General features: G+C 42.0%; 1 long non-coding RNA gene and 2 gene segments (V, D, J or C); 2 read left to right on the forward strand and 1 right to left on the reverse strand.

The window, feature by feature from the left end:
* Nucleotides 1–25,616, forward strand: part of LOC100995219 (T cell receptor delta constant-like) — a 44,079-nt gene extending 18,463 nt beyond the window's left edge. The window contains 6 exon segments of the C gene segment in view: nucleotides 4,655–4,663; nucleotides 9,203–9,260; nucleotides 22,031–22,309; nucleotides 22,873–22,938; nucleotides 23,245–23,364; nucleotides 24,574–25,616. Of these exon segments, the coding sequence occupies nucleotides 4,655–4,663; nucleotides 9,203–9,260; nucleotides 22,031–22,309; nucleotides 22,873–22,938; nucleotides 23,245–23,363 (531 nt within the window).
* Nucleotides 1–26,204, forward strand: part of LOC100994878 (T cell receptor alpha chain constant-like) — a 349,562-nt gene that overhangs the window by 239,543 nt on the left and 83,815 nt on the right.
* Nucleotides 1–26,204, reverse strand: part of LOC130540797 (uncharacterized) — a 105,449-nt gene that overhangs the window by 63,295 nt on the left and 15,950 nt on the right. The window lies entirely within an intron of this gene.

Here is a 26,204-nt window from a genome sequence, read left to right on the forward strand (position 1 = left end):
AAATTAAAAGATTCTACAAAGAAACATCTAGACAAATCCAGCAGGTGAGACATTCCACTGGACAACAGGTTCAGTCCCACCAATAATCAATGTCATGAAAAGGCAGGAAAAAAGTGCAGTAGAGGGGAAGCAGTGGAAGGAGAACTATTAAAGATTAAAGAGATTTTAAAGATTTAACAACAATGAAATGCACAGTCTTTGAATGGATCCTTGTTTAAAAAAAAAAAAAAATCTGTAACAGAGGCCAGGCATGGTGGCTCACGCCTGTAATCCCAGCACTTTGGGAGGCAGAGACTGGAGGACCACTTGAGCCCAGGAGTTTAAGACCCTGTGTCTGAAAAAAAAAAAAAAAAAGAAAGAAAGAAAGAAAAAGGAAAAAATAATCTATAAAAGACATTTGGAGCATTTGGAGGAAACCTAGGAAAACTTGACTATGGGTTGGCTATTAAGTTATTTTCGGGAATTTCTGTTAACTTTGTTAGGTGGAAAATGGTATTGTGGTTGAGTAGAAAAATATCCTTTTTTGTAATATATACTGAAGTGAATTGTCATTTTATCTGTAATTTTTTTAAATACTCGAGCAAAACAAATAGAAAATGTGACAAATGTTAACAATTGTTAAATCTAAGTGATCATTCTATAGATACTTATTTTATTAATCTCTTCTTTTTGGATTGTTTCAAAAATTTTATAATAAAATCCTTTTTTAAAGTCTTCATTTTGTGGGTGGGCATGGTGGTTCACTCCTGTAATCCCAGCACTTTGGGGAGCCAGGGCAGGTGATTGCTTGAGCCCAAGAGTTCTAAACCAGCCTGGGCAACATAGCAAAACTCTGTCTCTACAAAAGAATATGAAAATGTCACCAGGCGAAGTGGGCATGCCTGCAGTCCCAGCTACTAGAGAGGCTGAGGTGGGAGGATCACCTGAACCTGGGAGGTCAAGGCTCCCAGTGAGCCATGAGCATGCCTCTGCACTCCAGCCTGGATAATGGAGTGAGAACCTGTCTCAAAAAAATAAATAATAAAGTTTTCATTTCTAAATGGCCAACAAGTCTACAGCAAATTTAAACAATGAAAATATGAAATACAATATCTTCCTTAAAAATTAGCATATTTTCTTAAGGAATACTGCTCTGCTCGAAGAATTCCCTAGTTCTGTAAGCGTTTGAACAAATTAAAATCTTGTATTTATATAACACATTTCTAAGACAACAATGAATTCTGTCACTAACTATATGAGTAAAATGAACAAGAAAACCACTAATAATGATGGTGCACATTTTAGATTCCTTTTATTCTTTTTCAAGACAGAGGCATAACTGAGATATCTTAAAATCACTGACTTTCAAGATTTGAGATAATGATAATAACTCAAGATCAAGTCTTCCCCTTGTGTTAGAAGTGGGGATGGAACAGTTCCAGACTTCCACAGTTGTACCAATGAACCCCAATCAGATGATTTTCAAGTTACTTCTCCTTCAGGTGGGTGGGCATCAGAGAGAAGCTAAGAGAAGGTTTTGACAAAATCCAAAGTGTGTCCAGACCCCTCAAATAAGGTAACCTGACCAAGTTTAATACATTCTTAGAGCCTAATATGGATCTCAGTTAAAAATCCTGGTCTCTTTTAATTCTTGTCCAGTTGCTAAGTGTATTATTTGACCCATTAACTCTGCAAGTCATGTTGGTCCATTCTTCTTCTTTACGGTTTTGCAAAATACATCAGGTTACAGTTTCAAGTATCTGTCACTTAAACAAGTAAGCATTTATTATTTTTAATGGGAGGGCTAACATATTGCCACAGAAATATAGTATGGGTACTGAAGAAAATATACACAGACTCTCAGGTCATCACTGAGCCTTCCCACCATCATCATAGATCCAGCATCTGACTTCCAGAGTACCACCAAGAAGAAATCAGAGGCAGATGACATACATATCCATGGTCCTTGACTCTAGAGAGTCCAGCCAAAATGTGTGGGTCCATTTAATCATTTTTACAGAAATGGGAGGCTATTGCTCCAAATGACTTCTAACCACTCACTCATCCATCACTCAAAGCATATGATACAATTGATTTACCAGTCATTAGTAGGCAGGTAGAGAGTGGTGAAGCAGTGGAGAGAGCTTGGTATTTACTGCTGCTATTGCAACTTTGGTAGCACAAACAACATGGAATTAGGACAAGGATTTTCAAAGTATTGCCCACGGACTTCTGAGCACCTCAAGATCTTTTCAGGGAGTCCATGAGGTCAGAATTTTTTTCATAATAACAGCAAAACATTACTTGCCTTTTTCGTTGTGTTGATATTTACACTGATGGTGGAAAAACAATGATGGATAAAACTGCTGGTGCCTTAGCATGAATCAAGGCGGGGGCATCAAATCTGTATTAATAATCATGATATTCTTCACTGCCACATATTTTCAGGGGAAAAAAGTTAGTTTCACTTAAAAATGATACTGACTGTATTACCTTGCTAGGGCTGCCATAACAAAATACCACAGACTAGGCAACTTAAACAACAGAAATTTATTTTCTCATAGTTCTACAGGATAGAAGTCCAAGATCAAAGTGCTGGCAGAGTTGGTTTCTTCTAAGGACCCCTCCTCCATCTCCAGGCAGACAGCAGGCTTCCCGCTGTGCCCTCCAGAAAGGATGGTCTTTCCTCTTTGTGTGGGGAACACTGGTGTCTCTTCTCACAGTGTGTCCAAATTTCCTCCTCTTATAAGGACATCAGTCAGATTGAATTAGGGCCAACTTTAATGACCTCATTTTAACTTAATAACTTCTCAAAAGGCCCTTTCTGCAAATATAGTCACATTCTGAGGTTATGGGATTTAGGGTTTCAACATGAATTTGGTGGAAAACAATTCAACCCATAATACTGACAAAGCAATAACAATTATTAATTTTATTAAATCTCAACTTTCGAGTACATGTCTTTTTAGTATTCTATGTGACAAAATGATAAGTACACATAAAGCACTTCTGTTACATTCCAAATTATGATTGTTATCTAAGAGGAAACACTTGTGCGGTTGTTTGAGTTGCAAGCTGAACTAGCTACTTTTTCCATGAAACACACATTTTTGCTTGAAAGAACAATTGACAGGCAACTATGGTTATTCAGACTTGTAGATTTGCCAGGCATTTTCTTAAAAACAAATGAACAGAGCCTGTCATATTAAAATAAACAACTTATAGTTGTTGCTAATTATAAAATCTTTTTTTTTTTTTTTTGACAGAGTCTCACTCTGTCACCCAGGGGGGAGTGCAGTGGTGCAATCTCAGATCACTGCAACCTCCACCTCCCGGGTTCAAGTGATTCTACTGCTTCAGCCTCTCAAGTAGCTGGGATTACAGGTGCTCGCCACCACGCCCAGCTAATTTTTGTACTTTTAGTAGAGACAGGGGTTCACCATGTTGGTCAGGCTGGTCTCGAACTCCTGACCTTGTTATCTGCCCACCTTGGCCTCCCAAAGTACTGAGATTACAGGCATGAGACACTGCGCCTGGCCTCCACCAGTACTCTTTAGCCTCTGTCCTTTGAGATGAAAGGCATATATCCAGGGAGTCATTGCCGCTTCACCCTGACATCTAGAATGAAGACACATAAAACAGACCTAAATCCAACTCACATCTTGAAGCCAAGTCCAGGTGGCCTGCAGACCAGTGAGCAAAAGTGATACATGTTTGTTGCTGTAAGCAATTGAAATTTTGGGGTTGTTATAGATCACAATTACAACAAAAATAGCTGATTAATACAGATGGTGGGTCTTGAGAGGATTCTACCTTCATATGCTTTTAACTCTATGCCTTATGAAATGGCATACCTAAAATTTTTGGTGGTTTCCTATTATCCTCAGGACAAAACAGTATAAAACACAAGACCTTAGCTTACTTGCTCCCTTAAATGCAGTTGCATTGAACTACTTACTTCCTGAATGCTCTGTGTTCTTTCATATTTCTTTGCTTGAGATGCCCTTTCCTTCTTCTATCCCCTAATTGATCCGTAGCCCCTCCGCATTTTCAGGGTCTTAGCTCAGTTGTTTGCTTCCCTGCGAATTCCTAAATGACTACCCCAATGATCTGGGTTAAGTGCTCACCCTTTCCAGAATTTTCATAGCATCCAGTACTTATCTCTATTTTCGCACTCAAAACCCTTTTTCTTTCTTCTTCATTAGGTTGGGACCCTTGAGAGAAGTGATCTGTCTTGTTCATCCCTGTATACCATGTACCAGCACAGAGCCTGACCCAGTGAGTGCTCAGAAAGTGCCTTCTGAACCCATTTTAAGGATGAGGTATTTCAGGTTCAGGGAAGATAAGCTAGTAAGTGACAGAGCCATGGCCAGATCTTCCCAACTCCCAGGCTCTGGCTCAGTGCCTGGCACCAGACTGCCTTATGGAATACTACCTTAACATTTGTTTAGTGGTATATGGCACCACTACTTAAAACACATTGGTTTTTAATATTAGCCTGAGTTAAACATTGTTGGTAAGTTTAATTTGTTGTGATTTACTCCATACCATATACTATATTCTAAAGCCGTATAGAAATGAGTTTCACATTGTCTACATATTTGGAGTATTCAAGTCATGTTCTCTTCCACTAAGATCAATTGCACCTCTGGAGAGGAATCCTCGAATGCCACAGCTGGGAGATGTTTCAAAGATCATGTATTCACTCTCCTAGGTTTTCAGATGAGAGAGTCTAGAAAGATCCAGAGAGGTTTCACAACTTGGCCAAGTCACCCAATTTCAAAAGAACTTACAAGAAATTGGGTATCTCTATCCCAGTGCAGTGATCTTTTTGGTACACTAGGCGAATGTCTTCTTTGGTCTTTCATTCTGGCATTTATGGTTTGAGACTGTTTCAGCCTCTCAGTGGATACCCTTCCCTGGAGTGGCCGTAGGATAGTCTGGGCAACCTGGTCCTTTCTTTCTCTGTGTAGATTTTAATCGTTATGTGAGATGCTCTTCTGCAGGAATGGGGAAGAGCAGGCACAAGGTGGATGAATCCTGAAGTTCAACTATTCCTGGAAGGAGCCTGTGTCATATACTTTTTGCCAGGCAAACTCATTTTCAGAGGAAAGGGACAGTGTTGGAGGCTGAGTTGACTGTGGTACAGTTCAGTCCTGGCTAGGTTGAGGTCTCATGCTTGGGAGCAAATATATGGGATATTAAGCCAAGAAATGAAACAGGGATTAAACAGGGGCATCCTCCAGGCTTAGAATATTTGGGATTGTGAACTTTGAGCTAGTGTTATTTATCTCTACCCCCTGCTTCTGGTATTAACACACACGGTTTGAGAGTTGTAGACAGACTACGGCGTGTTTTAAAAAGGATACCAGGTTGTTTAACAGACTTCAAACCATGTCCTGGGAGGAATAGCTAAAACATATGGGAGACTGTAGACCAAAGGAAGGGAGGTATCATAGTGATCACAGTCTTCAGATATCTGTCAGAGAAGAGCTGGCATATCAGAAGACAGTTGGATTCTCATGTCTGCTTATGCACTCTACCTATTGCAGTATGTTGGTTTGGTTGAAATATATGAGAAAAATCTGGCCTCACATAGATACGTAGTATGAAAACAAAGGAGTATTTTAATAGCTTGTTCAAAATATTGTGGACATGATATTCTTTATATTGCACCATAATTATTTGACAAGAGGTAGTTACTTTGAAGGTTAGTTGCAATGTGAAATCTGATACCATGTTAGTGAACTTATCATATTCTGTTACATTAAAACATTGGTTTATCCTGAAATTTGGATAGAACGTTCACCCATGCATGCTTCTTAACCCATCCATTAGTCACCTGAGAAAATTGGTTCGCTGTTAAGCAGCTTCCACCTGTTAGCACACATTTTATTATTCAATACCAAAATATTACAGTAGCTAACATCATCACTGGTCTCTTTAAGTCAGGAAAAATTTTTAAATATTGGTGAGCTATCTACTTCACAGTGACAAACATAAATTTCCTAAAACTCTAATTTTTTCTGGAAGCTTAGATTTTCTAATTAGCAGGCTGGGCACGGTGGCACATACCTGTAATCCCAGCACTTTGGGAGGCCAAGGTGGGCAGATCACTTGAGGTCGGGCGTTCGAGACCAGCCTGACCAACATGGTGAAACCCCGTCTCTACTAAAAATACAAAAATTATCTGGGTGTGGTGGGAGTGGCTATAATCCCAGCTACTTGTGAGGCTGAAGCAGTAGAATCACTTGAACCCAGGAGGTAGAGGTTGCAGTGATCTGAGATCGCACCACTGCACTCCAGTCTGGGCAACAGAGTGAGACTCTGTCAAAAAAAAAAAAAAAGATTTTATAATTAGCAACAACTTAGCTTAGGAGGCTGAGGCAGGAGAATTGTTTGAACCTGGGAGACAAAGGTTGCAGTGAGATGAGATCGCACCACTGCATTCCAGCCTGGGCAACAGGGCAAGACTCCGTCTCAAAAAAAAAAAAAAAAAAAAAGAGAGAGTGCTGGTGGAAACCCATTATGTGACGTGTCTTGAAGCCTCAGCTTAGAACTGGCACACCGTCACTTCCACTCATATTCTATGAATCAAAACATAATGAAGCCCCAATGTCAATAGAGCCTGTAGTAGGAAGCCCTGCAAAGTCCCATGGCAAAGAACCTGAAGGTACACTTCTATTACAGGGAGGAAGTGAAGAGTTGGGAAGCTGCATTCTCATCAGGATTCCCAACTTCTGTTTCCTCTAACTAATTCTATTCACACCAGTTTCTGACGGCTGCTTCTTGGGAAAGTCACCAGCACTAGAAGGAGCTCAATGAGTCTCATATGGGTGAGTCAGAAGCTTATTTCATCAATCAGCTACCTCTTGCCATTTCAAAGACTAGTACCTAAGGCCAGCTACACTCAAGAGTCCAAGTGACAGTTCTTTATTCTCACCTGGTTCTCCCCATGAGGCCTTTTGCTGTATGCCATCCCATTACATCGTCTGTTATTGAAGCCATAACATTTCTTATTTTTCTCTTTTCCTATTTGCTTTTTTTTAATCAGCAAAAGAATGTTAGACTTTATATAGAGAGATAACGTTCCTTGGAGTTTATGGGGCAGGCATGCAGCTGTATGTAGGGTGGAAAGTCATTACAAAGGTCATAGGTAAAATAGTCATAATTAAATCAAACCATGGATTTGGATAAAACTCCAGGGAAAGTGTGAAGAGTAACCTTTTTAAATTCCTGCTCCCTGTTGATAAATAGCAACAACAACAAAATTCATACTCTTCTTTCATGGTTAAAGTTTAATAAGGTCACTTTCGATGAGCCTATCACCTATCATATTGCTTTGTTTTGACAGCACTAGAACAGAGATCAAAGGCAAACAAGACCAGTGTCTTGTGAGCCCTGAGGAGAGGTTTTGAGAAGGCAATGACTGGGTCAAAACTCTGAAGTCAAACAAGATTAAAACTGAAAATCATCTGTTGAATTTGGCCAGAGCTGCTGCCTCTGATTGCTCAGGTAGTGCCTTCACAAGGGCATCTGGCAGAGAGGAGAAGTGGGGCTAAAATTCAATGCGTGCTCTGCTGCCAGCCAAGGCCCTGATGTGGGGTTGCATCTTCCGGAAAGGGAAGGCCTTTTATAAACCACACAAAAGTGCAATCTGTTCGCCAAGCTTGAACCCAAGGGGCTATCTCTACATTCACCCAGCAGGGCTGCCTTTTCTAAATCGCACAAAGCACCATATGGGCTACTGGCCTGAATTTAGCAACTGGGAGGAGGTCAATGGAGAGGACACAATTTTTAATTTACATGAAAACCCTTTGTAAACTGTATAACACTATTCAAGCGTAAAGCAGGAAGAGGTGATTCTGAAGCTTAGCAGGTGACAGGAGAAATTACACTGACCACAAGCCTTTTCTGCCTAACCCACAGCATGTAGAATCTCCATGAGACGTTTAAGTACCCGACAAACTCCTCAGTGGGAAACCGTTTGAGGGCAGACTGGCCAGAAAGCACAGATGGGAATGGATGTGATTATACCTAAAAGTCCGTTCTAGTCAGAAACCCCAAGGCAGATCTAGCCAGTGGGGCAGAAGAGCCCCAGACAGAAGCACCTGAGCCAGCTTGGCCTGACCTAACTGTCAGGACCCTTTGATCTTGCTGGAGCTTGACTTGGAGAAAACATCTGGTTCTGGGGATTCTCAGGGGCCATATAGTGTGAAACCGAGGGGAAGTTTTTGTAAAGCTCTGTAGCACTGTGACTGGGGGATACGCACAGTGCTACAAAACCTACAGAGACCTGTACAAAAACTGCAGGGGCAAAAGAGCCATTTCCCTGGGATATCCTCACCCTGGGTCCCATGCCTCAGGAGACAAACACAGCAAGCAGCTTCCCTCCCTGCTTTGGGGCCTGGAAGGGATAGCAGGAAGTTGACTGGACCAGGGAGATGACCACAGCTGCTGACCTCTCACTCACTGCTGTTCTTCCTTGGGTGAAACTGGCATTTCTACATTTTCTTACAGCACATTTGGGGAATACAAAAAGACCTTTCTTAAAAACTATTCTTGTCTTGTTTTCATGTTGATTCCATTGCAAAAGAGAGTTATATGAGCCACCTCATACGGAATTTCTAAATTGAAACCTCTAGAGAGATTTACCCAAGTGCTTTGCTTTGCAGTTTGGGAGGATGGATTTGAAGAGAGATTGATTTGTTTGTAGGCAATCACCAGCCACAGTTGCTCATTCTAAAGCTGACTGCTCTGTAAATCACCCAGTGCTTCATGCCACCCTTTCTCCTCTTGCTGTGCCACACATTATCTGCCTTTAAAGCAGCACTGGTGTCTGTAAAGGCCTTAACCCTGGAGTAGTCATGGAGCCAAGACCCACCCCTTTGACAGTGCCAGCTTTCCAACACAGAGAGCTGAGTGTGGGTCTAGGAAGTGAGAGCAATGTAAAACAATAGAAAGCAACAGTTCAGAGCACTGCATCAAGTGTACTGTGCTGGAAAGGTCCGCCATAGGAAATATGCTCCTCCATACTCCTCAGACAACAGCCTTCCGAAAGCAAACCTGTCCCTACCTGCAGATGATTAACCATCTATGAACCGGCTGGGTAAGCAACAAATGCCATCTTTCATGGAGCTGAGCCTTAAAGATCCTCCAGTCCTAAAGCTAATGGGAAGAAGGTAGGTGGGAGCAGCGCTGAGGTTTTTGGAATGTCCTCAAGTGCTGTGACACCGATAAACTCATCTTTGGAAAAGGAACCCGTGTGACTGTGGAACCAAGTAAGTAACTCATTTACTTATCTGAAGTTTAAGGTTAAGGCATCCTCCATCTAAGGAGGCAGAAATAATCCTGAAATGGGAAATGGGTGAAATAGCTAGCATTTAGGAGGACTCCTGGGAAGAGGTGAAATATGGTTAATCCTTTCCATAGGAGAGGAGCAGAAGGTGTCTGTAAAAAAAGAGTTTGCGGCATATGAAGGGACCCATCTGGCTCAGAGGAAACAGAGAACTCTGCCCAGTCCATCGAATTTGGGTCAGGCTGTAGAAACCACAGAGTCATTGGCCCAACTCCCTGAGCAGAGTCAGAATGGACACAGAATGAAGCTGACTTGAGTCCAGGTGGTTTTACCAATGTGATTCCAAACGTTCTGACCTCCCTTATGCCAAACACATCCTCCTGGAAGAGCTCAGAACTGAATCCGTCTCCTGGGCATGGAGGGTGAGGCGAGCGCAAGTAGTCCCTGGTGTTGCGATATTTCTCTTTAGAAGAAAATAACCTGTTTCAGACATTTGTCTCTAATTGTTTGAGCTGCAAATGAAAACTAGGTTACTAGTGAGAAATATGGGACATTCTGGTTCCCACTGAGACCAGATTCCAAGCAGGACAAAGTGAATGTGTAGTGCTTCCAACTAAGAAATGCTTTGAAGTCTCCAGGACACAGCCAGGAGAGTTCCCTACCACTCACCAGTGTTCATCGTTTTTGCAAAGAGTATATGGTACCAGTCACTTATTAACAGTTATGCAAGAATCAATGCTAAGGTTGTTGAAGGATTGTGCTCAACACAGAAGGCATCTTTGGTGTCCTTTCAATGACATTTGAATTCGACCGTGTCTTGCTAAAAAATAAAATAAAATAAGACAGTGGTCTCCACCTGGCAGCAGATTCCAGTTAGATAGTACATATTAATCTTAAGTAAGAAAATGTAATAAACCAATACAAAAACCCAATTCGAAGGTCCTAGGGAAGTCTAGCAATAGGGGTCCGTGGTCCCAAATCTGCCCAACCAGCTGTTGGAAAAGAAACAGCATGCCCTGCCCTGGCTGAGACTTTGGCACTCAGCTCAGGTTTTTCAAGGTAAAAGAAGGCTCTAGAGAGATAGGGTGGTGATGGTGGGCTCTTCTCAGAGACCAACTGGGGACAAAGCAGTTCCAGGCATATGCAGGCAAGGAGGCTGAGGAAGGGGAAGGACAGGCATGAGCAACCCAAGACCTCACACACTGCAGGGAGAAAAGGGGCAGGGGCCCTGCCGTCAGGGAGAAAGACACCCAAAGTTGTGCTAGTAGAGTCAGTGCAGAGATGTTCAGACTTTTTTAAAAAATCAAAATCTTAGTAAGATTTTGAAATTTTAACTAATTTGGGCCTTTGCCTTTAGACCTTATTTTCTTAAAATTTTCACTAAAATAAATTTATCCACAATTCCAACAAAGCTAAAGACTGATTATCCTAATTTCCCTTTGTTTGCCAAGTAAGGGATGAATTAAGTTCCTCTGTTTACCCATTTACTTGGTCCATATTTCCCTAACTGTGGAGTGCATAGCACATATTTTCAGATGGAGAGACGTTCTTTTTATTTGCATGGATCTATCTTTTAATGGCTATCAGAATAGTACAACTAGGCTATCAAACCCATGTGATTTCAAGTTTCCTTTTAATTATATTTTAAGTTAAAAAGTGAGTAAATTTTTTTAAATTATTAAGCAAACTATGACAGATGACTATGACCAAAAAAGCGGGGGAGATGTGCTTAATTGAAGTTTGGGAAATGCTGAACTTCATATTGGTGCATTTCATCAGCCTTTGAAGTGAAAAAGTAAGGGGTATCCAGAGGGGGCACAACCTAGAATATCTTTGAATGGCAACTTCTATTTTTAAGCTACCAACATTGGATTAAAGAGACAGCACTGCAAACCCAGGGCCTTTATCTTCTCAGAAGCCTTTTGATGCTTTTTTTTCCTTGGGAGCTTCTTTCAAGTTCTTACTTACGGAGCTCCTGGGTAGCACAAAACTAACAGAACAGGTCTATACAAACCCACAGCTGTAGATCCCACACTTTAGTCCTCTGGATAGAGTAAACCTGGAGAGACCACTTAGCTTCATAAAACAGAACAGAGAAACAGGACAAAACAGCATGGGATAAAGTAAGTAAACGTGTACTTCTATGGTAACAACAGCGGCAGCGGGGAAAAGAGGCATGGTGGTTGGGAACATCTGCGTGGAAGTGGGCCATATGATGGACTTTGAATGCGATCTACTATTGTATGTCACAATTATGTAACTACCACTTTTTGAGTGCCTACCATTTATTAGGCCACTGGGCTAAGTCCTTTAATGATTGTCATTTCACTCAGTCCTCACTATGATCATGTGGAATTGAGGTACCATGACTTGCGTTTTATGGATCAGGAAACTGAATCTCAAAGGGGTTCCTCAAGATCACACAGCTTAGTAAAGTCATCATTTGAATCACCTGCTTGGTGCCAGAATCTGTGCTCTTAAGAACTCTGCTCTTCCATCAGGGCTGCAGCTAGACTAGGGCATGTGTGGAGGTTTTTCCTGCCTGGCCCAGCCTCTGCCTCAGGTCTCTAATGAGCTCCTTTTCAAGCTGAATCAGAAACAACAGTTATGCCACTTCCCTTCCAGTGCCATCCCCATCACTTCTCTCACCAAGGAAGAACTTCTGAATCCCCGCCAAAACCAGTTACCCAAAGCAGCATTCCCCTTCCCCAGGAGGAGCCAGGTGAGGCCCATCTCTCACATTACACCCCTGGAGACCCAGGGTCCCTAAATACAGAAAGGTCCAGACGATGATCAGAGCATCACTCTTTCCCTCAAGAAAAGGAGTCCACATAATTCTGGCCTCATCAAAACGTTTCCCAGATTCCAGAAGATGACCTTCCCATTCCTCCAGGCCCACTAGCCCTTGACCTGGCATCTGGCACTCCCTCTCACTCCCAGTCAGCATCTCCCAGAACAGAGCCTTTGCACCTGCAAGTCCTTCCACCTGGAGCCATTTTCTCCCAGGGACTCACACAGTTTTCTCCCTCCCCTCCTCCAGGTCTCCACTCAAATGTCATTTCCAGTGAATCCTTTCCCTACCACCTCATGTCACTCTGAAGACCCCTTTCCCTGCTTTATTTATAGACCTCATGTCTACCTGAATCTTTATATGCTCGTTTACTGTCTGTTTCCCTTGCTCTGTGAGAGAAAGGACTTTGAGTTGTTTCTTACTGCATCTATGAGTACACTGAAAGCACTAAACAAACATTTGTTGAATGAGTGAATGAATAAATAAAGGAATGAATGAATCAGAGAAAAAGTCAGCTATGGTATAAAGCAAAAGAAAAGAAAAATGAAGGGAAGCTGGTAACCTACAGAGCCAAGCCTGAGTCCTGGCTCTGCAACCCATCACAGGTCTCTGCCACGAAGTGCCAGGCACTGTTCTGGGTGCCAGGGAATCGACATGAACAAAGCAGGCATGAATTTCTGCCATACTGGAGCTTATTTTCTAATGGCAAAAGACAGATGGTAAACTAAATAAATAAATAAAATATACAGTGCGTTAGGGTGGTAATAAGCCCTGAGAAGAAAAAGCCGGGAAGGAGAATAAAGAGGACTAGTGGGAGGGAGCAGCATGCAGTTTTAAACAGAAGAGTCACAGAAGGTCTCACTGGAAAGGTGACAGTGGAGCAGAGACCCGAGGAGGTGGTAAAGTGAGCCATGCAGACCTCTGGAGGGAGAGCACTTCCAGGCAGAGGGGACACAGGGCTGCCTGGGGTGTGTGGCTGGAGGAGGAGAGGGAGTGATGGGGAGAGAATGTGAAAATGAGGTCAGATTGGTGATGGGTTGGGGAGAGGGTGGCTTCTAGGCCACTGTAAGGACTACTGCTTTTGGATTCGAAAGGGAAGATTGGGGAGTAGAATGGAAGTCACACGTAACCTAGAGAAAAGATCTAGAGAGACAGAAACCTGAATACCAGTCCTAACCCACGGCCCTAAGAAGTGGGCACCCTCTTCATATCACATAACACCAAAAAATAGCTTCTGTTCTTTTTCAGCGACCTGTCCCAACAATCCTTTCTGCTTGGGAGCTCTGTTCTTAGTGCAATTACATTCTCCATGCTTCAAGTAAAATGTATCTTCTCTGAGTTTAGCCCTAATAAACATTCTAATAATTACATCTAGTCTCTCTAGTTCACAGATGCTGTATCTAATCTTATAACCTATAATACGGAAGATGTTATCCTCACTTCGTAGAGAAGCCAGATAAAGCTCAGTGAGTTTAAGGAACTTGGCCAAGATTACACACTTGGAAAGGGACAGAGTCAAAACTAGGTTTTGGATCTTCTGACATCTTTCTACTTTACAACGACTAGGAACCACCCTTCATGTTAGTGATTCTCCAACTATCATCTACAGTCTTTTAAGGATTGTAAACTGATCCGAAAAATCCATATTCCCTCCTTGGTTTTTATGGGTGACATACAGGCAATCTCATAGATTCTAATGTTCACGTATGACAGAAATTAATTTAACTGTCACTTCTAAGTGTGAAAGTGTCATTGAAGCTTGCTAAAATTTGATATGCATGAATGTGTTATTAAAATGGATGGAAAAACTTAATTCTATTTTGTACTAAGCAGTCTGGCTGCTGCACAATACTTGGCAATGATGCAAAACTCTCAGATATGAAATAAATTTCCCCTAAAATGTTGGAATGCATGGTATATATAACCTGCTAGGTCCCTGCCTCACCTAAGTGTAGCCCAAAGGTGGAGAACCGCTACTCTACGACCAACGTTCCACCCTTCTTTCCTCTTGATCAAACCAAAAAACATCTTTCCAGTCTATATTCATTCTCTCTTATTTGAGCACAAATTCTGTCAGATTGTAATACGGGCAAAAGCTTGGATTTCTATCTGATGCTAGAGTCACCTCTTGTTCCATCCTGAAGGACAACCTCTAAGACTGAGGAGAAGAGGCTAGGCCAGATGGGACAGAAAATCGCATGGGATGAATATCACGTGACTTGGCAACTGGGGCTAGGGTTGCCGTAAAGGGAAAAGCAAGGTAGTTTTTGGATTAGGTATGTCAGCTGTGCCAGACCCCTGATCTTTGGCAAAGGAACCTATCTGGAGGTACAACAACGTAAGTAACGTACTTTTCCTTCTTATGACCACTATGTTTGGCAATTACATTTGTTAAATATTTTTCTAAGTCACCAGGTTAGGAAGCAGTGCTCCAGTAGGTAATATAGCAAGGGATGGCTTGAGGAACAGGAACTGAGTTTCCGATAAAATCCAGGATGGCGTCTGTGCCTCAGTGAGCCGTCTTGATCCATTGTCCTTCCTAGAGAGCTTCTATTCCCTCTACCTGGCTCCAGAAAGCTAGCCTCCTCAGCATCTATGCATCCACCATGTACAGATCTAGGCCACCACTGTGATCAGACTCACATGACAGCACTTCGGGGGGTGGACACAAGGTGAAATGAGGAGCACGCTGAACCAGTAAATCAGAGGCCAAGTTCCAATCTGTCCAATGCATTAACTGACAATGCATTAGCTGACAAACTCTGTGACTTAACTGCACTGAACTATAGTTTCCCTATAGTTAGATGAAGGATTTCCAAGCTGTCTTCCAGCCCTTGCCCACTATGATCCTGATTATCCCCAGACCAATTCTTATGAACAATTGGGAGGAAAAGCAAGGAAGCCCAATGGTGTGACTGTCCTATTACCCAGTAGGAATTCTGTGATTTAATGGAAAAAAAAAAAAAAGGCACTGGAAAGGGAGTGAAAACTCTCCCTATGCATCCCTTAATTAGCCCTTGTGTGATCACAGAGGTTTGGAAAAATGATGCCTTGAGGCTCCTTTCAGTCCTACCATCTATTACTCTGGTTCAGGGGCTGGAAACTGGAAATTGAGTGAAGCCCAACTCAGCCACTCACTTAACCACCTTTACAGTGCCTTTGTCTGTGAGATGGATCTAAAAATATCACCTCATAGAGTTTATTTCAATAACTTTGTTGAAGTAGTATAAACACCAGCTGTTTAAGTAGGAAAGTATTTATACAAATCATAGTCATCTGTGATTATTATAGTCCTTTGGATAGACCCCAAGTCTTTTGCATCAATGGCTCTTGCTCCAACCATTGTGTCCTTCCACCTCTCACTGAGGCACAGTCCTGTTGTGATTGATTTAGTTGAGGCTTATTGTTACGTTTCTGCCTACAACGGCCATTTGGCAATTCTCAGCAAAATATGTGAAAATGTTATCCTGAAGCAAGATCTGGGAGTAAGAGATGGGAGGTTGAGGAGATAATAGCAGAAAATCTAAGGACTTGCCTAAGTGTCAAAACTCAGAAGATAGCAGACATCAAAAAAGCTGCCAAAATATAATGCTCAGATCTCAGAAACCCTTGCAAAGCTCTGTCTCCAGCTACACCCATTCTGCTCCACCCACCCACTTCTAAACACATGAATTAGACTGACAGGGAGCAAATAGGTAGCAAGGTTTTTTGTAATGATGCCTGCGGTAGTGCTTTGACAGCACAACTCTTCTTTGGAAAGGGAACACAACTCATCGTGGAACCAGGTAAGTTATGCATTTTACTACAGCTCAGTGTGTATATTTCTTTAGGGTTGTTGTAGCATAGTCCTGAATGAATGGGGCTTCTTGGGAAGTAAAGAGTTCCAAATTAGAAACCCATTGTTTGTTGCAAACAGTAGGGGTAAAATTTGGGAGCAAATGCATTCGATTTCTCTTAAGAAAATATTCTGTATATGCTTGGAAACTCCATTCTGAGGCTTGGTATTCATAAGTTTTTTACAACTACTGAAAAAAAGCCCTAGGTCAGGCTTTTAGTTTTGGGCTCCCTAGAACCAGGAAAAAGGCAAGCTGTGGTTGAGGAGGGTCTCTCCAGTATTTATGAGGGATAAAAGTCATGGTCACAGTGTAGGAAGAGGGAAGTTTAGAAAGAAAAAAGTATTACAAAAGAAGGAGTTTTAAAAAGAGGATCTTTCTCTCTCTCTCTCTCTCTCTCTCTCTCTCTGGATAAGAAGCCAATCTTGCCCTTGTCACTTTTTTCTGAGAACTTGCATTAAACCAACATAACTGGTTCAGATTAAATGGTTCTCAAGGTCACATCCTGGCCTGGGTCTGCTGAGAGCAGTTATGTGCTCACCTCTCCTGTTAGCCCTGAAACTGGGGACTTTGCACAATGGTTCAGGAGCCTGTATCCAATGTAGAAACACAGCCACCAACTCCAGGACAATAGAGAAGTCGTGGTCCTCTACTGGAGACATTGTCTACTGGTAGCCTACTCCAGTGTTTGGAAATCCAGGGGCTATATTCTGGTAGTTTGGGTAGCTGCCAACAGTCAATCACTAAGACCAGTCCAGAGAATAGCCTTCAGACACCTTCCAAAATGCCAAGTCCATTGGGAGAGCCATTACCTCTTACATGATTAGGTACTGATTTTGTTTATTCAGAGGAAATAAATAAGTAGGGAATGGTACATGAATGTGGCTAGGCTATCTGACCAAAAGTCCAAAAAGTGACTGGTGCTGTCAACATGGTCTCTGCCTCTCAAGAATAATATAAACTTATAGGGATTCTCCACTGCCTGTTGCCTCCAGGGAAATGGTAGAAATTGGTGAGTTTTCTTATCTTTGAGGGGAGACAGACTAGAGCACTAAAAAGAAGGGAAACAGAATCATGTCATAGCTGATTGTAGTCTGATTGATGTTTAGCAAATTGCATCTGAGCAAAAAATACTGTTTCATTTTCCCCTAAAATCATTTCCACTTGAAATTTGGAATTATCTGCAGTGTTAGAATCAAATCTTTGAGGCTGTGCCTTTGGGAGTCTTAGGGAAGAAGGAAATTGATGAAACTGATGCTTAGCCCCTCTGCCAGGATGCTGACCATGCTCCCCGATGACACTCCATTCGCTTCTCTGGTTTTCTTCTCCTGCAGTGGCGAAATGTAATATGATGATGTGAAGCTCAGGTAGGGGATGTGAAAATTTTCAAATCAAACCCCAAGTCCTTAAAGCTTTGACAGTGAATAATGGCCCTACACAACTGTCATTCTCTTTTGCCTGGCTCTAGCCCAAGGATCTTGATTTTTGGTGATGAGGCAGAGTAATTCACATGGTCTTTACGTTACATTGCACATCATGACTATATACTCCTGAAACTTATATCTGGATCCAGAGTCAGGAGAAATTATAAAACAAAAATAAGCAATGCAAAGCAAGCACTGGCTTCTCTGAACTGTGTCCGTGATACACAGCACCAGTGAGCTCCCCGAGCAGTGACCAATTTCTTGTTCAACCCTCAGGTCCTTAGAAAGGCTTTCGCCAAGCTCAGGGAATTAGAAAGCAGGTTCGTTATTATTGTGAGACTCAGTCTGAGTGATGGGGGAAATTAGGTTTCTAATCAAAATTCTGTACTTGTGACCCAAGAGAATGGAACCAGAGTATAATAAGAACGGAAACTGTTTCTATAACCCTCCTCTCCTCAACATAACATTTGTTGTAAGAAAGGTCAAGTTAAGTGCCCCATCCCTACCCTCAAGCTATTGTGTTCTTCTTGGATGCCCCTCTCAAAAAACTGGGAGTTAGATTTTCCATCATGAAGGCAGCTATTTGTCACCTGCCAGCCTCTTCTCTTGCTCTGTCTCAGCCCTGCCCTAGTATCTCTTGGATGGGGATTTCACCATCACATCTCTATCAAGCAGTTCAACTATTATTAGCTTCAAAGGGAACTGAGACTCTGTGTACTCAGCCCCTTGGTCTCATCAAGAGCAGCTTTGTAGTTCTCTGAGCTGTGGGGTCTCTAGGCTGAGATCTGAGGCTGGGGAGGCAGGGCACAGATGTTACAGCTCAGGCCCCAGGGCCAGCTCCAGGCACCTGTGAGGCACTGTCATAATGTGCTCCTGGGACACCCGACAGATATTTTTCAGAACTGGCATCAAACTCTTCATGGAGCCCCGTGAATTGATCTTTTTCCTATATTTCTGGGATAATTTGAGTCCTGGCACTGGGGCTGCAATCCAGTTTGCATTATAAATTATAACTAGTAAATGAAATTATAACAAGGAGACAGAGTATTACAGATGTGAAATAGGCCAGAGTGAACACACCAGACTGAGTCACTTAAGTAGCTCTGTAACTCTATTTATTTTAATATGTATATTCTATATTAAAACAATAGCTCCCATTTATTTCTGAAATCTTCAGAGCAGCCCAAAAAACACAAAGAAATCTAGAAGAACTACACTAAGAGTTGGAGCATTCAGGTGCAAGGGAGACAGTGGGAGGGATACTTCAGCCCCAATTCCTCAGGAAGCTGCTTCATCTCTGCACATCCCTTTGGCTAAGCTAACTAGTATGCATGCCTCCTTGCAAACTGAAAACAAGTGTCCTACAGCTTGGAAGATTCTGGAGAAAGGTAGTTAGCATGGTCAGAGTAATTAGGTAGAACAAACTTTTATTTCAGGGTTTAAGTTAAATCCCATATTGGCAGAAAGTCTTGAAATTCTGAGTGACATTTATTACAGTTGTTGCAATTCTTAGGGAATCAGTAGGACTAGCTATGAGAATCTAAAACATAGGTGACTTCTAAGTTTATAAATTAAGAAAGACTGTTCAGGAATGGTATACACTTTTTTGGTATTGTTTACCAACACATAAACTTAGCAATGTATTGGTGTTCATAAAAAGAGAAAGTCTGACAATAAAGCAATTTTCCAAAGAAATAACACTTGAAACACATGTTGCAATGTAATTATATTTGTGGACTAAGAAAAAAAGACTACAAGTCCTTCAAAGATAAACGATTAAATCTTTAATCTAAATTTTGGACTACAATTTCATACAGCTTCACGTTTGGGTTTAAGTCAAATACAAAATAGACTAGGATGCATATGGCAACTATATTGAGTGCATTCCAGTTTTTAAAAAGGTTTAATTCAGTCAGACACCCATTTCTTTGGTTACCAAGATGCCAAACAATGGATTCTATAAGACACTTTCTTTCAAACAATCGTTTTGAAAATATAAACATTAATGTAGAAAGAGGGATTCAGAAAAATGTTTTATCAAATCAATGTATTATGCTCTATCTGAAATGCCGACTAATAGAGTCAGAGCACAATATCATAAGTGCATGACCTTCTTCAGACATCTGTCTTTTCAGTTATATTGTATTATTCAAATTACTCAAACCCAATCTCCCCAGCCCAAAGTGATGATTTGACAACTGCCTGATGAATTTAGATTTTAAAATTCTAGCAAGCCTTAATTATCCAACTAAATCAGACTTGGATTAAGAGATACTCTTAAATAAACAAGGAGATAGGGTGTTTATTTTATGGACAAGTTTCTTTTGTAACTTGTAACTCCCTTGAAAGTCAGCCAGAGTACATCTCAAACCAAAGTCAAGATAGTGAGCAAGAAGTGTTGCACTTATGAAGGGAGGTGAGTGAGCAATGCATGTGGTTTCCAACCGTTAACGCTAGAGTTATCACTTTCTGTTATCAGGTGGCTTCAGCTATGCAAGGAAACCAAACAGGGGAAGTTTTCTCAAGCAGGTTGAAAGCAGGTTCCAAGAAAGCCCTTTGAAAAATTTCTAATCCTTTCAATTGTCTAGAACTAAAGCCAAAAACATAAGGAACCAGATTCTTAGGAATAAGTTTCCTGCCCTGAGTGACTGAAACAGAATCAGTCTTTTAGTTGAGCTTCTCAGCAGAGGAAACGGGGAGAATGATGATGGTAGTGATGGGGGGTTTCTCTGAATAGTTGATTTTCTAGGAAAACCATGATCAACTTTGGTCCATTTACAAAGCCGTGATCAGCAGAAACTTCCTGACTAGCAATCGCTCCCTCTCAACCAGATATAACCAGTTGATCTGGCAGTAGCTCTACTGCTGTGAACCTCACAGCTGAAGCCCAAATTCAGATTCAGGATAAAGCATTAGAAAAATTATTTATTTTTATACAAAAAATTAGCCAGGTGTGGTGGTGTGCACCTGTGGTCCCAGCTACTTGGAAGACTGAGGCTGGAGGAGAGTCTGAGCCAGGAGGCAGAGGTTGCAATGAGTTGATATTGGGCCACTTCACTCCAACCTGGGTGAAAAAGACCCTGTCTCAAAAAAAAAAAAAAAAAAAAGGAAAAGGAAAATTACTTATTTTCCATTTACACATTCATTACCAACTTTCTGTTCAGCAACACCTAATGTCTTGATTATAGACCATAGTAGGTAAAAGTACACTGGAATTCAACATATTTTTCATTTGATATCAAGAAGCAAAATTCACCTAAGTTTCAAATACTAAGGGCCAAATTTACAGGAGCAATTAATATTAAAAGTCAGCATTAAATTTAGGATTGAAAAATGTATCTAGATCATCATTCACAGGTTGGTTGTGTTTCTTGATTTCAGCTATTAACAGGGCTCTTTCTTTAACAGTTATTTGAAGATAGCCTAAGAATTTAAGTCCCCATGGACACAACATTTATCACAATTCAAAAACTTCAGTGAGGCACTGTGTGAAAGAATCATCACTACCTCTCTCAAAGCTTCAAGACTTGTGGTCTTAAGGAAAGAAAAGTATGCATGTACAGGGTGGTAGTCCAAAGTGAGGCACAAAAGAAGAGAAGGCTAGGAGGGAACTCAATCCTGGGACCAACATTCCACAGTTCCTCTTAGATTAAAACAAGAATGAACGGGCTTCAATTGGTTTTATTTCTTTAAGGACTTCCTGAAAATGATCATTGTTATCCTCTGATTAAAGACTCAAAGGAAACTATACAGTAGTCAGTCCCCTACAGAAGAATGAGTATTCACCTAAAGGCAGAAACATATACCACCTACCTTCAGCAGATCCCTTTCCACCCTTTCCAGCAGATCTGGAAGGGATGGCGCCCTTCCGGGACCCCAACACTGCCATCCTCAGAACCTCTGAGCCAGTTATGCAGTGCTTCTCAGACCCTCGATTCTTTAAGTGACAGAATGCATAGTATGAGCACCTGCCCTGATCTACCATCCAAGGGCCCATGCATTTACAAAAAACCAACTGGTGCAGAGAGATATTCAGCCTGACCTAGATTGTCCAGAGGATTGATTAATAAAACACAGATAATCGGCTGGATGCGGTGGTTCACGCCTGTAATTCCAGCACTTTGGGAGGCCAAGGTGGGCGGATCACCTGAGGTCGGGAGTTCGAGACCAGCCTGACCAACATGGAGAAACCCCATCTCTACTAAAAATACAAAAATTTAGCTGGGCATGGTGGTGCATGCCTGTAATCCCAGCTACTCGGGAGGCTGAGGCGGAGAATCACTTGAACCCGGGAGGCGGAGGTTGCAGTGAGCCGAGATTGCACCATTGCACTCCAGCCTGGGCAACAAGAGTGAAACTCTATCTCAAAAAAAAAGAAAAAGAAAAAAAAGAAAGAAAAAGAAAAAAGCCACAGATAATCGAAACCCAGATGATCCAGAAACTTCTTTGTAGTTGTCATTTTCCATCTGTGCTTCCAGCCCTATCTCCTAGCAGCTCCTAACTGGAAGTCAAACTTACTGCCTTTCATTTCTGCTCCCCTTGCCTGTCCTTTCACAGAGGTGGTAATAAGCCCAGGTCACTAACAGGATGCATGGAGGTCTGGATTATAGTGTTTGGCTCCAGGGTAATCGAGGTAATCACCACTGTTTAACCCCCACAAAGTTGTGAATAATCATCTCACCTAATAAGTTGATTATATTTGCAGGAAGTCAGCCTCATACCACACCATCCGTTTTTGTCATGAAAAATGGAACAAATGTCGCTTGTCTGGTGAAGGAATTCTACCCCAAGGATATAAGAATAAATCTCGAGTCATCCAAGAAGATAACAGAGTTTGATCCTGCTATTGTCATCTCTCCCAGTGGGAAGTACAATGCTGTCAAGCTTGGTAAATACGAAGATTCAAATTCAGTGACATGTTCAGTTCAACACGACAAGAAAACTGTGCACTCCACTGACTTTGACGTGAAGACAGATTCTACAGGTAGGCCATTTCTAGCTTCAAGGAGCTGGAGATTATGGGGAACAAGAATTGGGTGAAAGGGAAGTTAGAGATGTAACTGTGGACAAATCATTCTCAGTATAGCATCATGCTGGAAATAAGACTTAGGCCCAACTATAGCCTGCCATTGGCAGGGGAGGGAAATGCTTGTCATCCCTAAGATGGAATCTAAAATAAAGCCCATCTTATTTCATCCTCATCTCTCCTCTTTACCTACCACTGTCCCCTTCATACTAGACTCTGGGATTGAAAGTCCACGTGCATTCTAATCCAGTGCTAAATTCCAACAAAGGGCAATGTGGCCTATCGTGGGGCTAAGAATCCTAGTTCTTCCTGCATATTGGTGTGCCTGGATGTTGACCTCATGGTACAATGAAAAAGGCTAGAATGGGAAGCATGTTGTATAATTAGCTATGTGATCTTCACCAAGTCACATCCTCTGGTCCTCAGTTCACTCACCCAAAGTCTCCTCCAGTTTTAAAAGCCTACAATCCTGTGAGCCTCTTCATTCCCAATGTAACCCTGACCACTGCTGTTTGTTCCAGATCACCTAAAACCAAAGGAAACTGAAAACATAAAGCAACCTTCAAAGAGCTGCCATAAACTCAAAGGTTAGTTCAAATCAAAGGGCCAACTTCAGAATCAAGGGTTAAAGCAAACTCTGTAATTGTCCACTGGGGCCAAAATGTATCAGATTTCAAAAGAAAACACAAACCATGCTGAGCCCAGTTGGTTCTGCAGAGTGGCTGGGTGTCAGCAGCAGCCTAAGGTCTCTGACGGCTATCTGGCACCATGCTGGGCTTGCAGGCCAGAAAGAACTAGGCAGACTTGGGGCAGGCTGATATCGGTGTTGCAGGCCCAATTTCTGGAAGGGAATTTAATTTCTCCCTGAAGCCACCCTCTTCACTCTTTTTCAGCCATAGTTCATACCGAGAAGGTGAACATGATGTCCCTCACAGTGCTTGGGCTACGAATGCTGTTTGCAAAGAGTGTTGCCATCAATTTTCTCTTGACTGCCAAGTTATTTTTCTTGTAAGGTAAGAATTAGCTGCTTCTTATTCCTATCTCTACCCACACCATGCTGCACATGGGGAAAGGGGATTTAGAAATGGTAAGAAACCAAGAAGCATTGGAAAGGGAAAATAGAGACATACTTAGAATTAATAAGGTAGGCTATCTCAGCTACTCAGCAAAACAGCACCCCATTTCCTGTTATCCTTTCATTTTAAGTCAGACTGAAACCCCTTAGGTAGTATAATGTACTATTTTTCTAATATACCAGACAATAACCCTCACTTTCACTCCAGGGAGAAAACTGAAGATAAATAAGGAGAATTCATCCTCTTTACTGCTATTTTGTTCATTGACCAAGAGACCATGGGTTATTTGCAAGGCCATAAGTAAAGCTTTGCCTGAAGAATATCCAGAGGAAGCAGAACCTATCTTTGTCCTGATAAAGGGAATGCCAGCTCACACTCCTTAATCATAGGACCAGCCTGTCTATGTGTGAATCAGCCTGTCTTTGGGATGAACCTACACACAGCATTAGTAGTGAACAGCTCACTATTAGCTACTCAGGATGCATACACAGTTAGGTCTGAGATGTCAATTATTTGCCTGTTACTTGCATTCCGTTCTCAGGTAATCTCATACACGAAATTGAAACCAGGGCCTGAGTTTGCGTGTGAGGCTCCTCCCCCTCACTCCTTCTCCAATACTCACAAATGCTCATCAACCCCAGCTCCTGTTCTAGGAACAACCCTAGACTCAGAGTACTTGACTGATCTGACCCAGACAGTAAACATACCCAGTCATCTCAAAAAAGGGGTCCAGCTCACCTGTTATTTTACTAACAGTCCCAGGGACACAGGCAGTGTGGCTGGGTAAAAAGAGGGCTACACTAAGAGTCAGAAGATCTGGGTTTTATCCTGATTTTGACACTAACTTACATGTTACCTTAGCCAGGTTTCTTCATCTCTCTGGGCCTGGGTTTTTGCATCTGCAAAACAAATGAGTTAAAAAAAAATAATAACCAAAGGAGAACAAAAGAGTCTCATGACTTGTGCCAACACTGATAGCTGAACTAGCTGAGCTATTGCCATGTGTAGATGGAAAGTGAGCCACAATAGATTAGTGATGTCTGCAATGGTACAGTATAGCAAGTACCGGCCAACCCCAGACTACATGACCCCTACGATTCCTTCTAGCCCTGGCAGTCTATTCTATAACAACTTTCTTCACTGCAGGCTGACTGGCATGAGGAAGCTACACTCCTGAAGAAACCAAAGGCTTACAAAAATGCATCTCCTTGGCTTCTGACTTCTTTGTGATTCAAGTTGACCTGTCATAGCCTTGTTAAAATGGCTGCCAGCCAAACCAATTTTTCTTCAAAGACAACAAACCCAGCTCATCCTCCAGCTTGATGGGAAGACAAAAGTCCTGGGGAAGGGGGGTTTATGTCCTAACTGCTTTGTATGCTGTTTTATAAAGGGATAGAAGGATATAAAAAGATATAGGACTCTTTTTTTACTCCTACAACTGATACACTTTGAAAATGATGTTTTGTTCCTTTTGACTTTCTTTACCTTTTGAAGTAGAAAGTGAGAACCAACAGGTTCACAGCTTCATTTCTTATGAGGAAACTAGGCCTTGGGAGAAGAAGAGCGGGTGCCCTTTTATCTAAACATGGAAGGCTCTGCTCAACTGAGCACTAGATTTGCTACAAACCAGCATCATCTTCTTCCTCCTGTCCTCACGGCTTGTCCCACCCTCTATGTTCACTTCAGGAGCCACACTAGAGATTCTGCATGGCGTGGAGGAGGACAAAGTTTCAGCACTTTCTGCCTCTCCTAGTACTTTACAAATGAGATTACACATTTGAATTTGCTAATACTTTATGAGCAGGCAATGAGGTTTCCAAAATCTCATCTAAATACTCTCCAATCTATTAGCAAAAATCAGAGTAAAATACAGAGGAAAGGCACTGCTTTCTGTTAATTGATTTAACATGCATGAATTAGCTCCCTCTGAGTTCCAGACACTATACTGAGAGTACAAAGAAGACACAAGTCTGCTTTCAAGCAACTCACTGTGAAAGTGTTTTTGAAGGGAGGAACAGAAATGAGACCCCTATCTTTCCCTATAAAAACAACATTTTTACTGTCTTTTGCCTGCCAATCTGTGTTTGAAACCATTGGACACTGATTCTCTGGCCTGGGACTTTGGCATTGATGGTTTTCTGCCTTTCTTCTCAGCCCCTGCCTCTATTGCATTTATTAAACTGCATTGTGTGCACCTCACCTCTGGCTTTACTCTTTGCAGATCACCACAGGGGGAAACTCAGCTCTGTGAGCTCACTATTAGTCAGCCAAAAGCCAAATTGAACTTATGGGTCACACTGCAGTTTCCTGAGCCCCAAGCCTACAGAGGCCCTGCCTTGGAGACCCAGCCTCGGGTTTCCTGCTGCCTCTGCTGATGCCGCTGTTACAGCAAGAGCAACAGCAGCACCTGCCGTGTGGCCAGTGACCTCTGCTACTGCCACCCAGGAGGGCCACAGCCTTTTCCAGGAGCACTGCTATTGTGGTTCCTCAGCACCTATGGGGAGCATCAAGTGGGGGTTTATGAGGTTACAAGTGAAAGAGTGACTGTCGCCAACAACTCCCCTTGCCATCACCGACAGCAAACTCCCCCATCTTTTCTACTATGCCTTGTATGTGTAAGGAATGCTGATTTCCAAAACATTCACGAGTTACCTTGTGTAATATTAGGGTGTTTCCTCTGAAGTTGTTAGGAATAAAAAGATCATATTCTCATTTTTCAGATAAAACAAAAATGCCCTTTCCTCAAAAAAGTATGTATCATGTCCAGAGTCATTCAG

The sequence above is a fragment of the Pan paniscus genome, chromosome 15 (assembly GCF_029289425.2).
Source record: "Pan paniscus chromosome 15, NHGRI_mPanPan1-v2.0_pri, whole genome shotgun sequence".
Taxonomy (NCBI): Eukaryota; Metazoa; Chordata; class Mammalia; order Primates; family Hominidae; genus Pan; species Pan paniscus.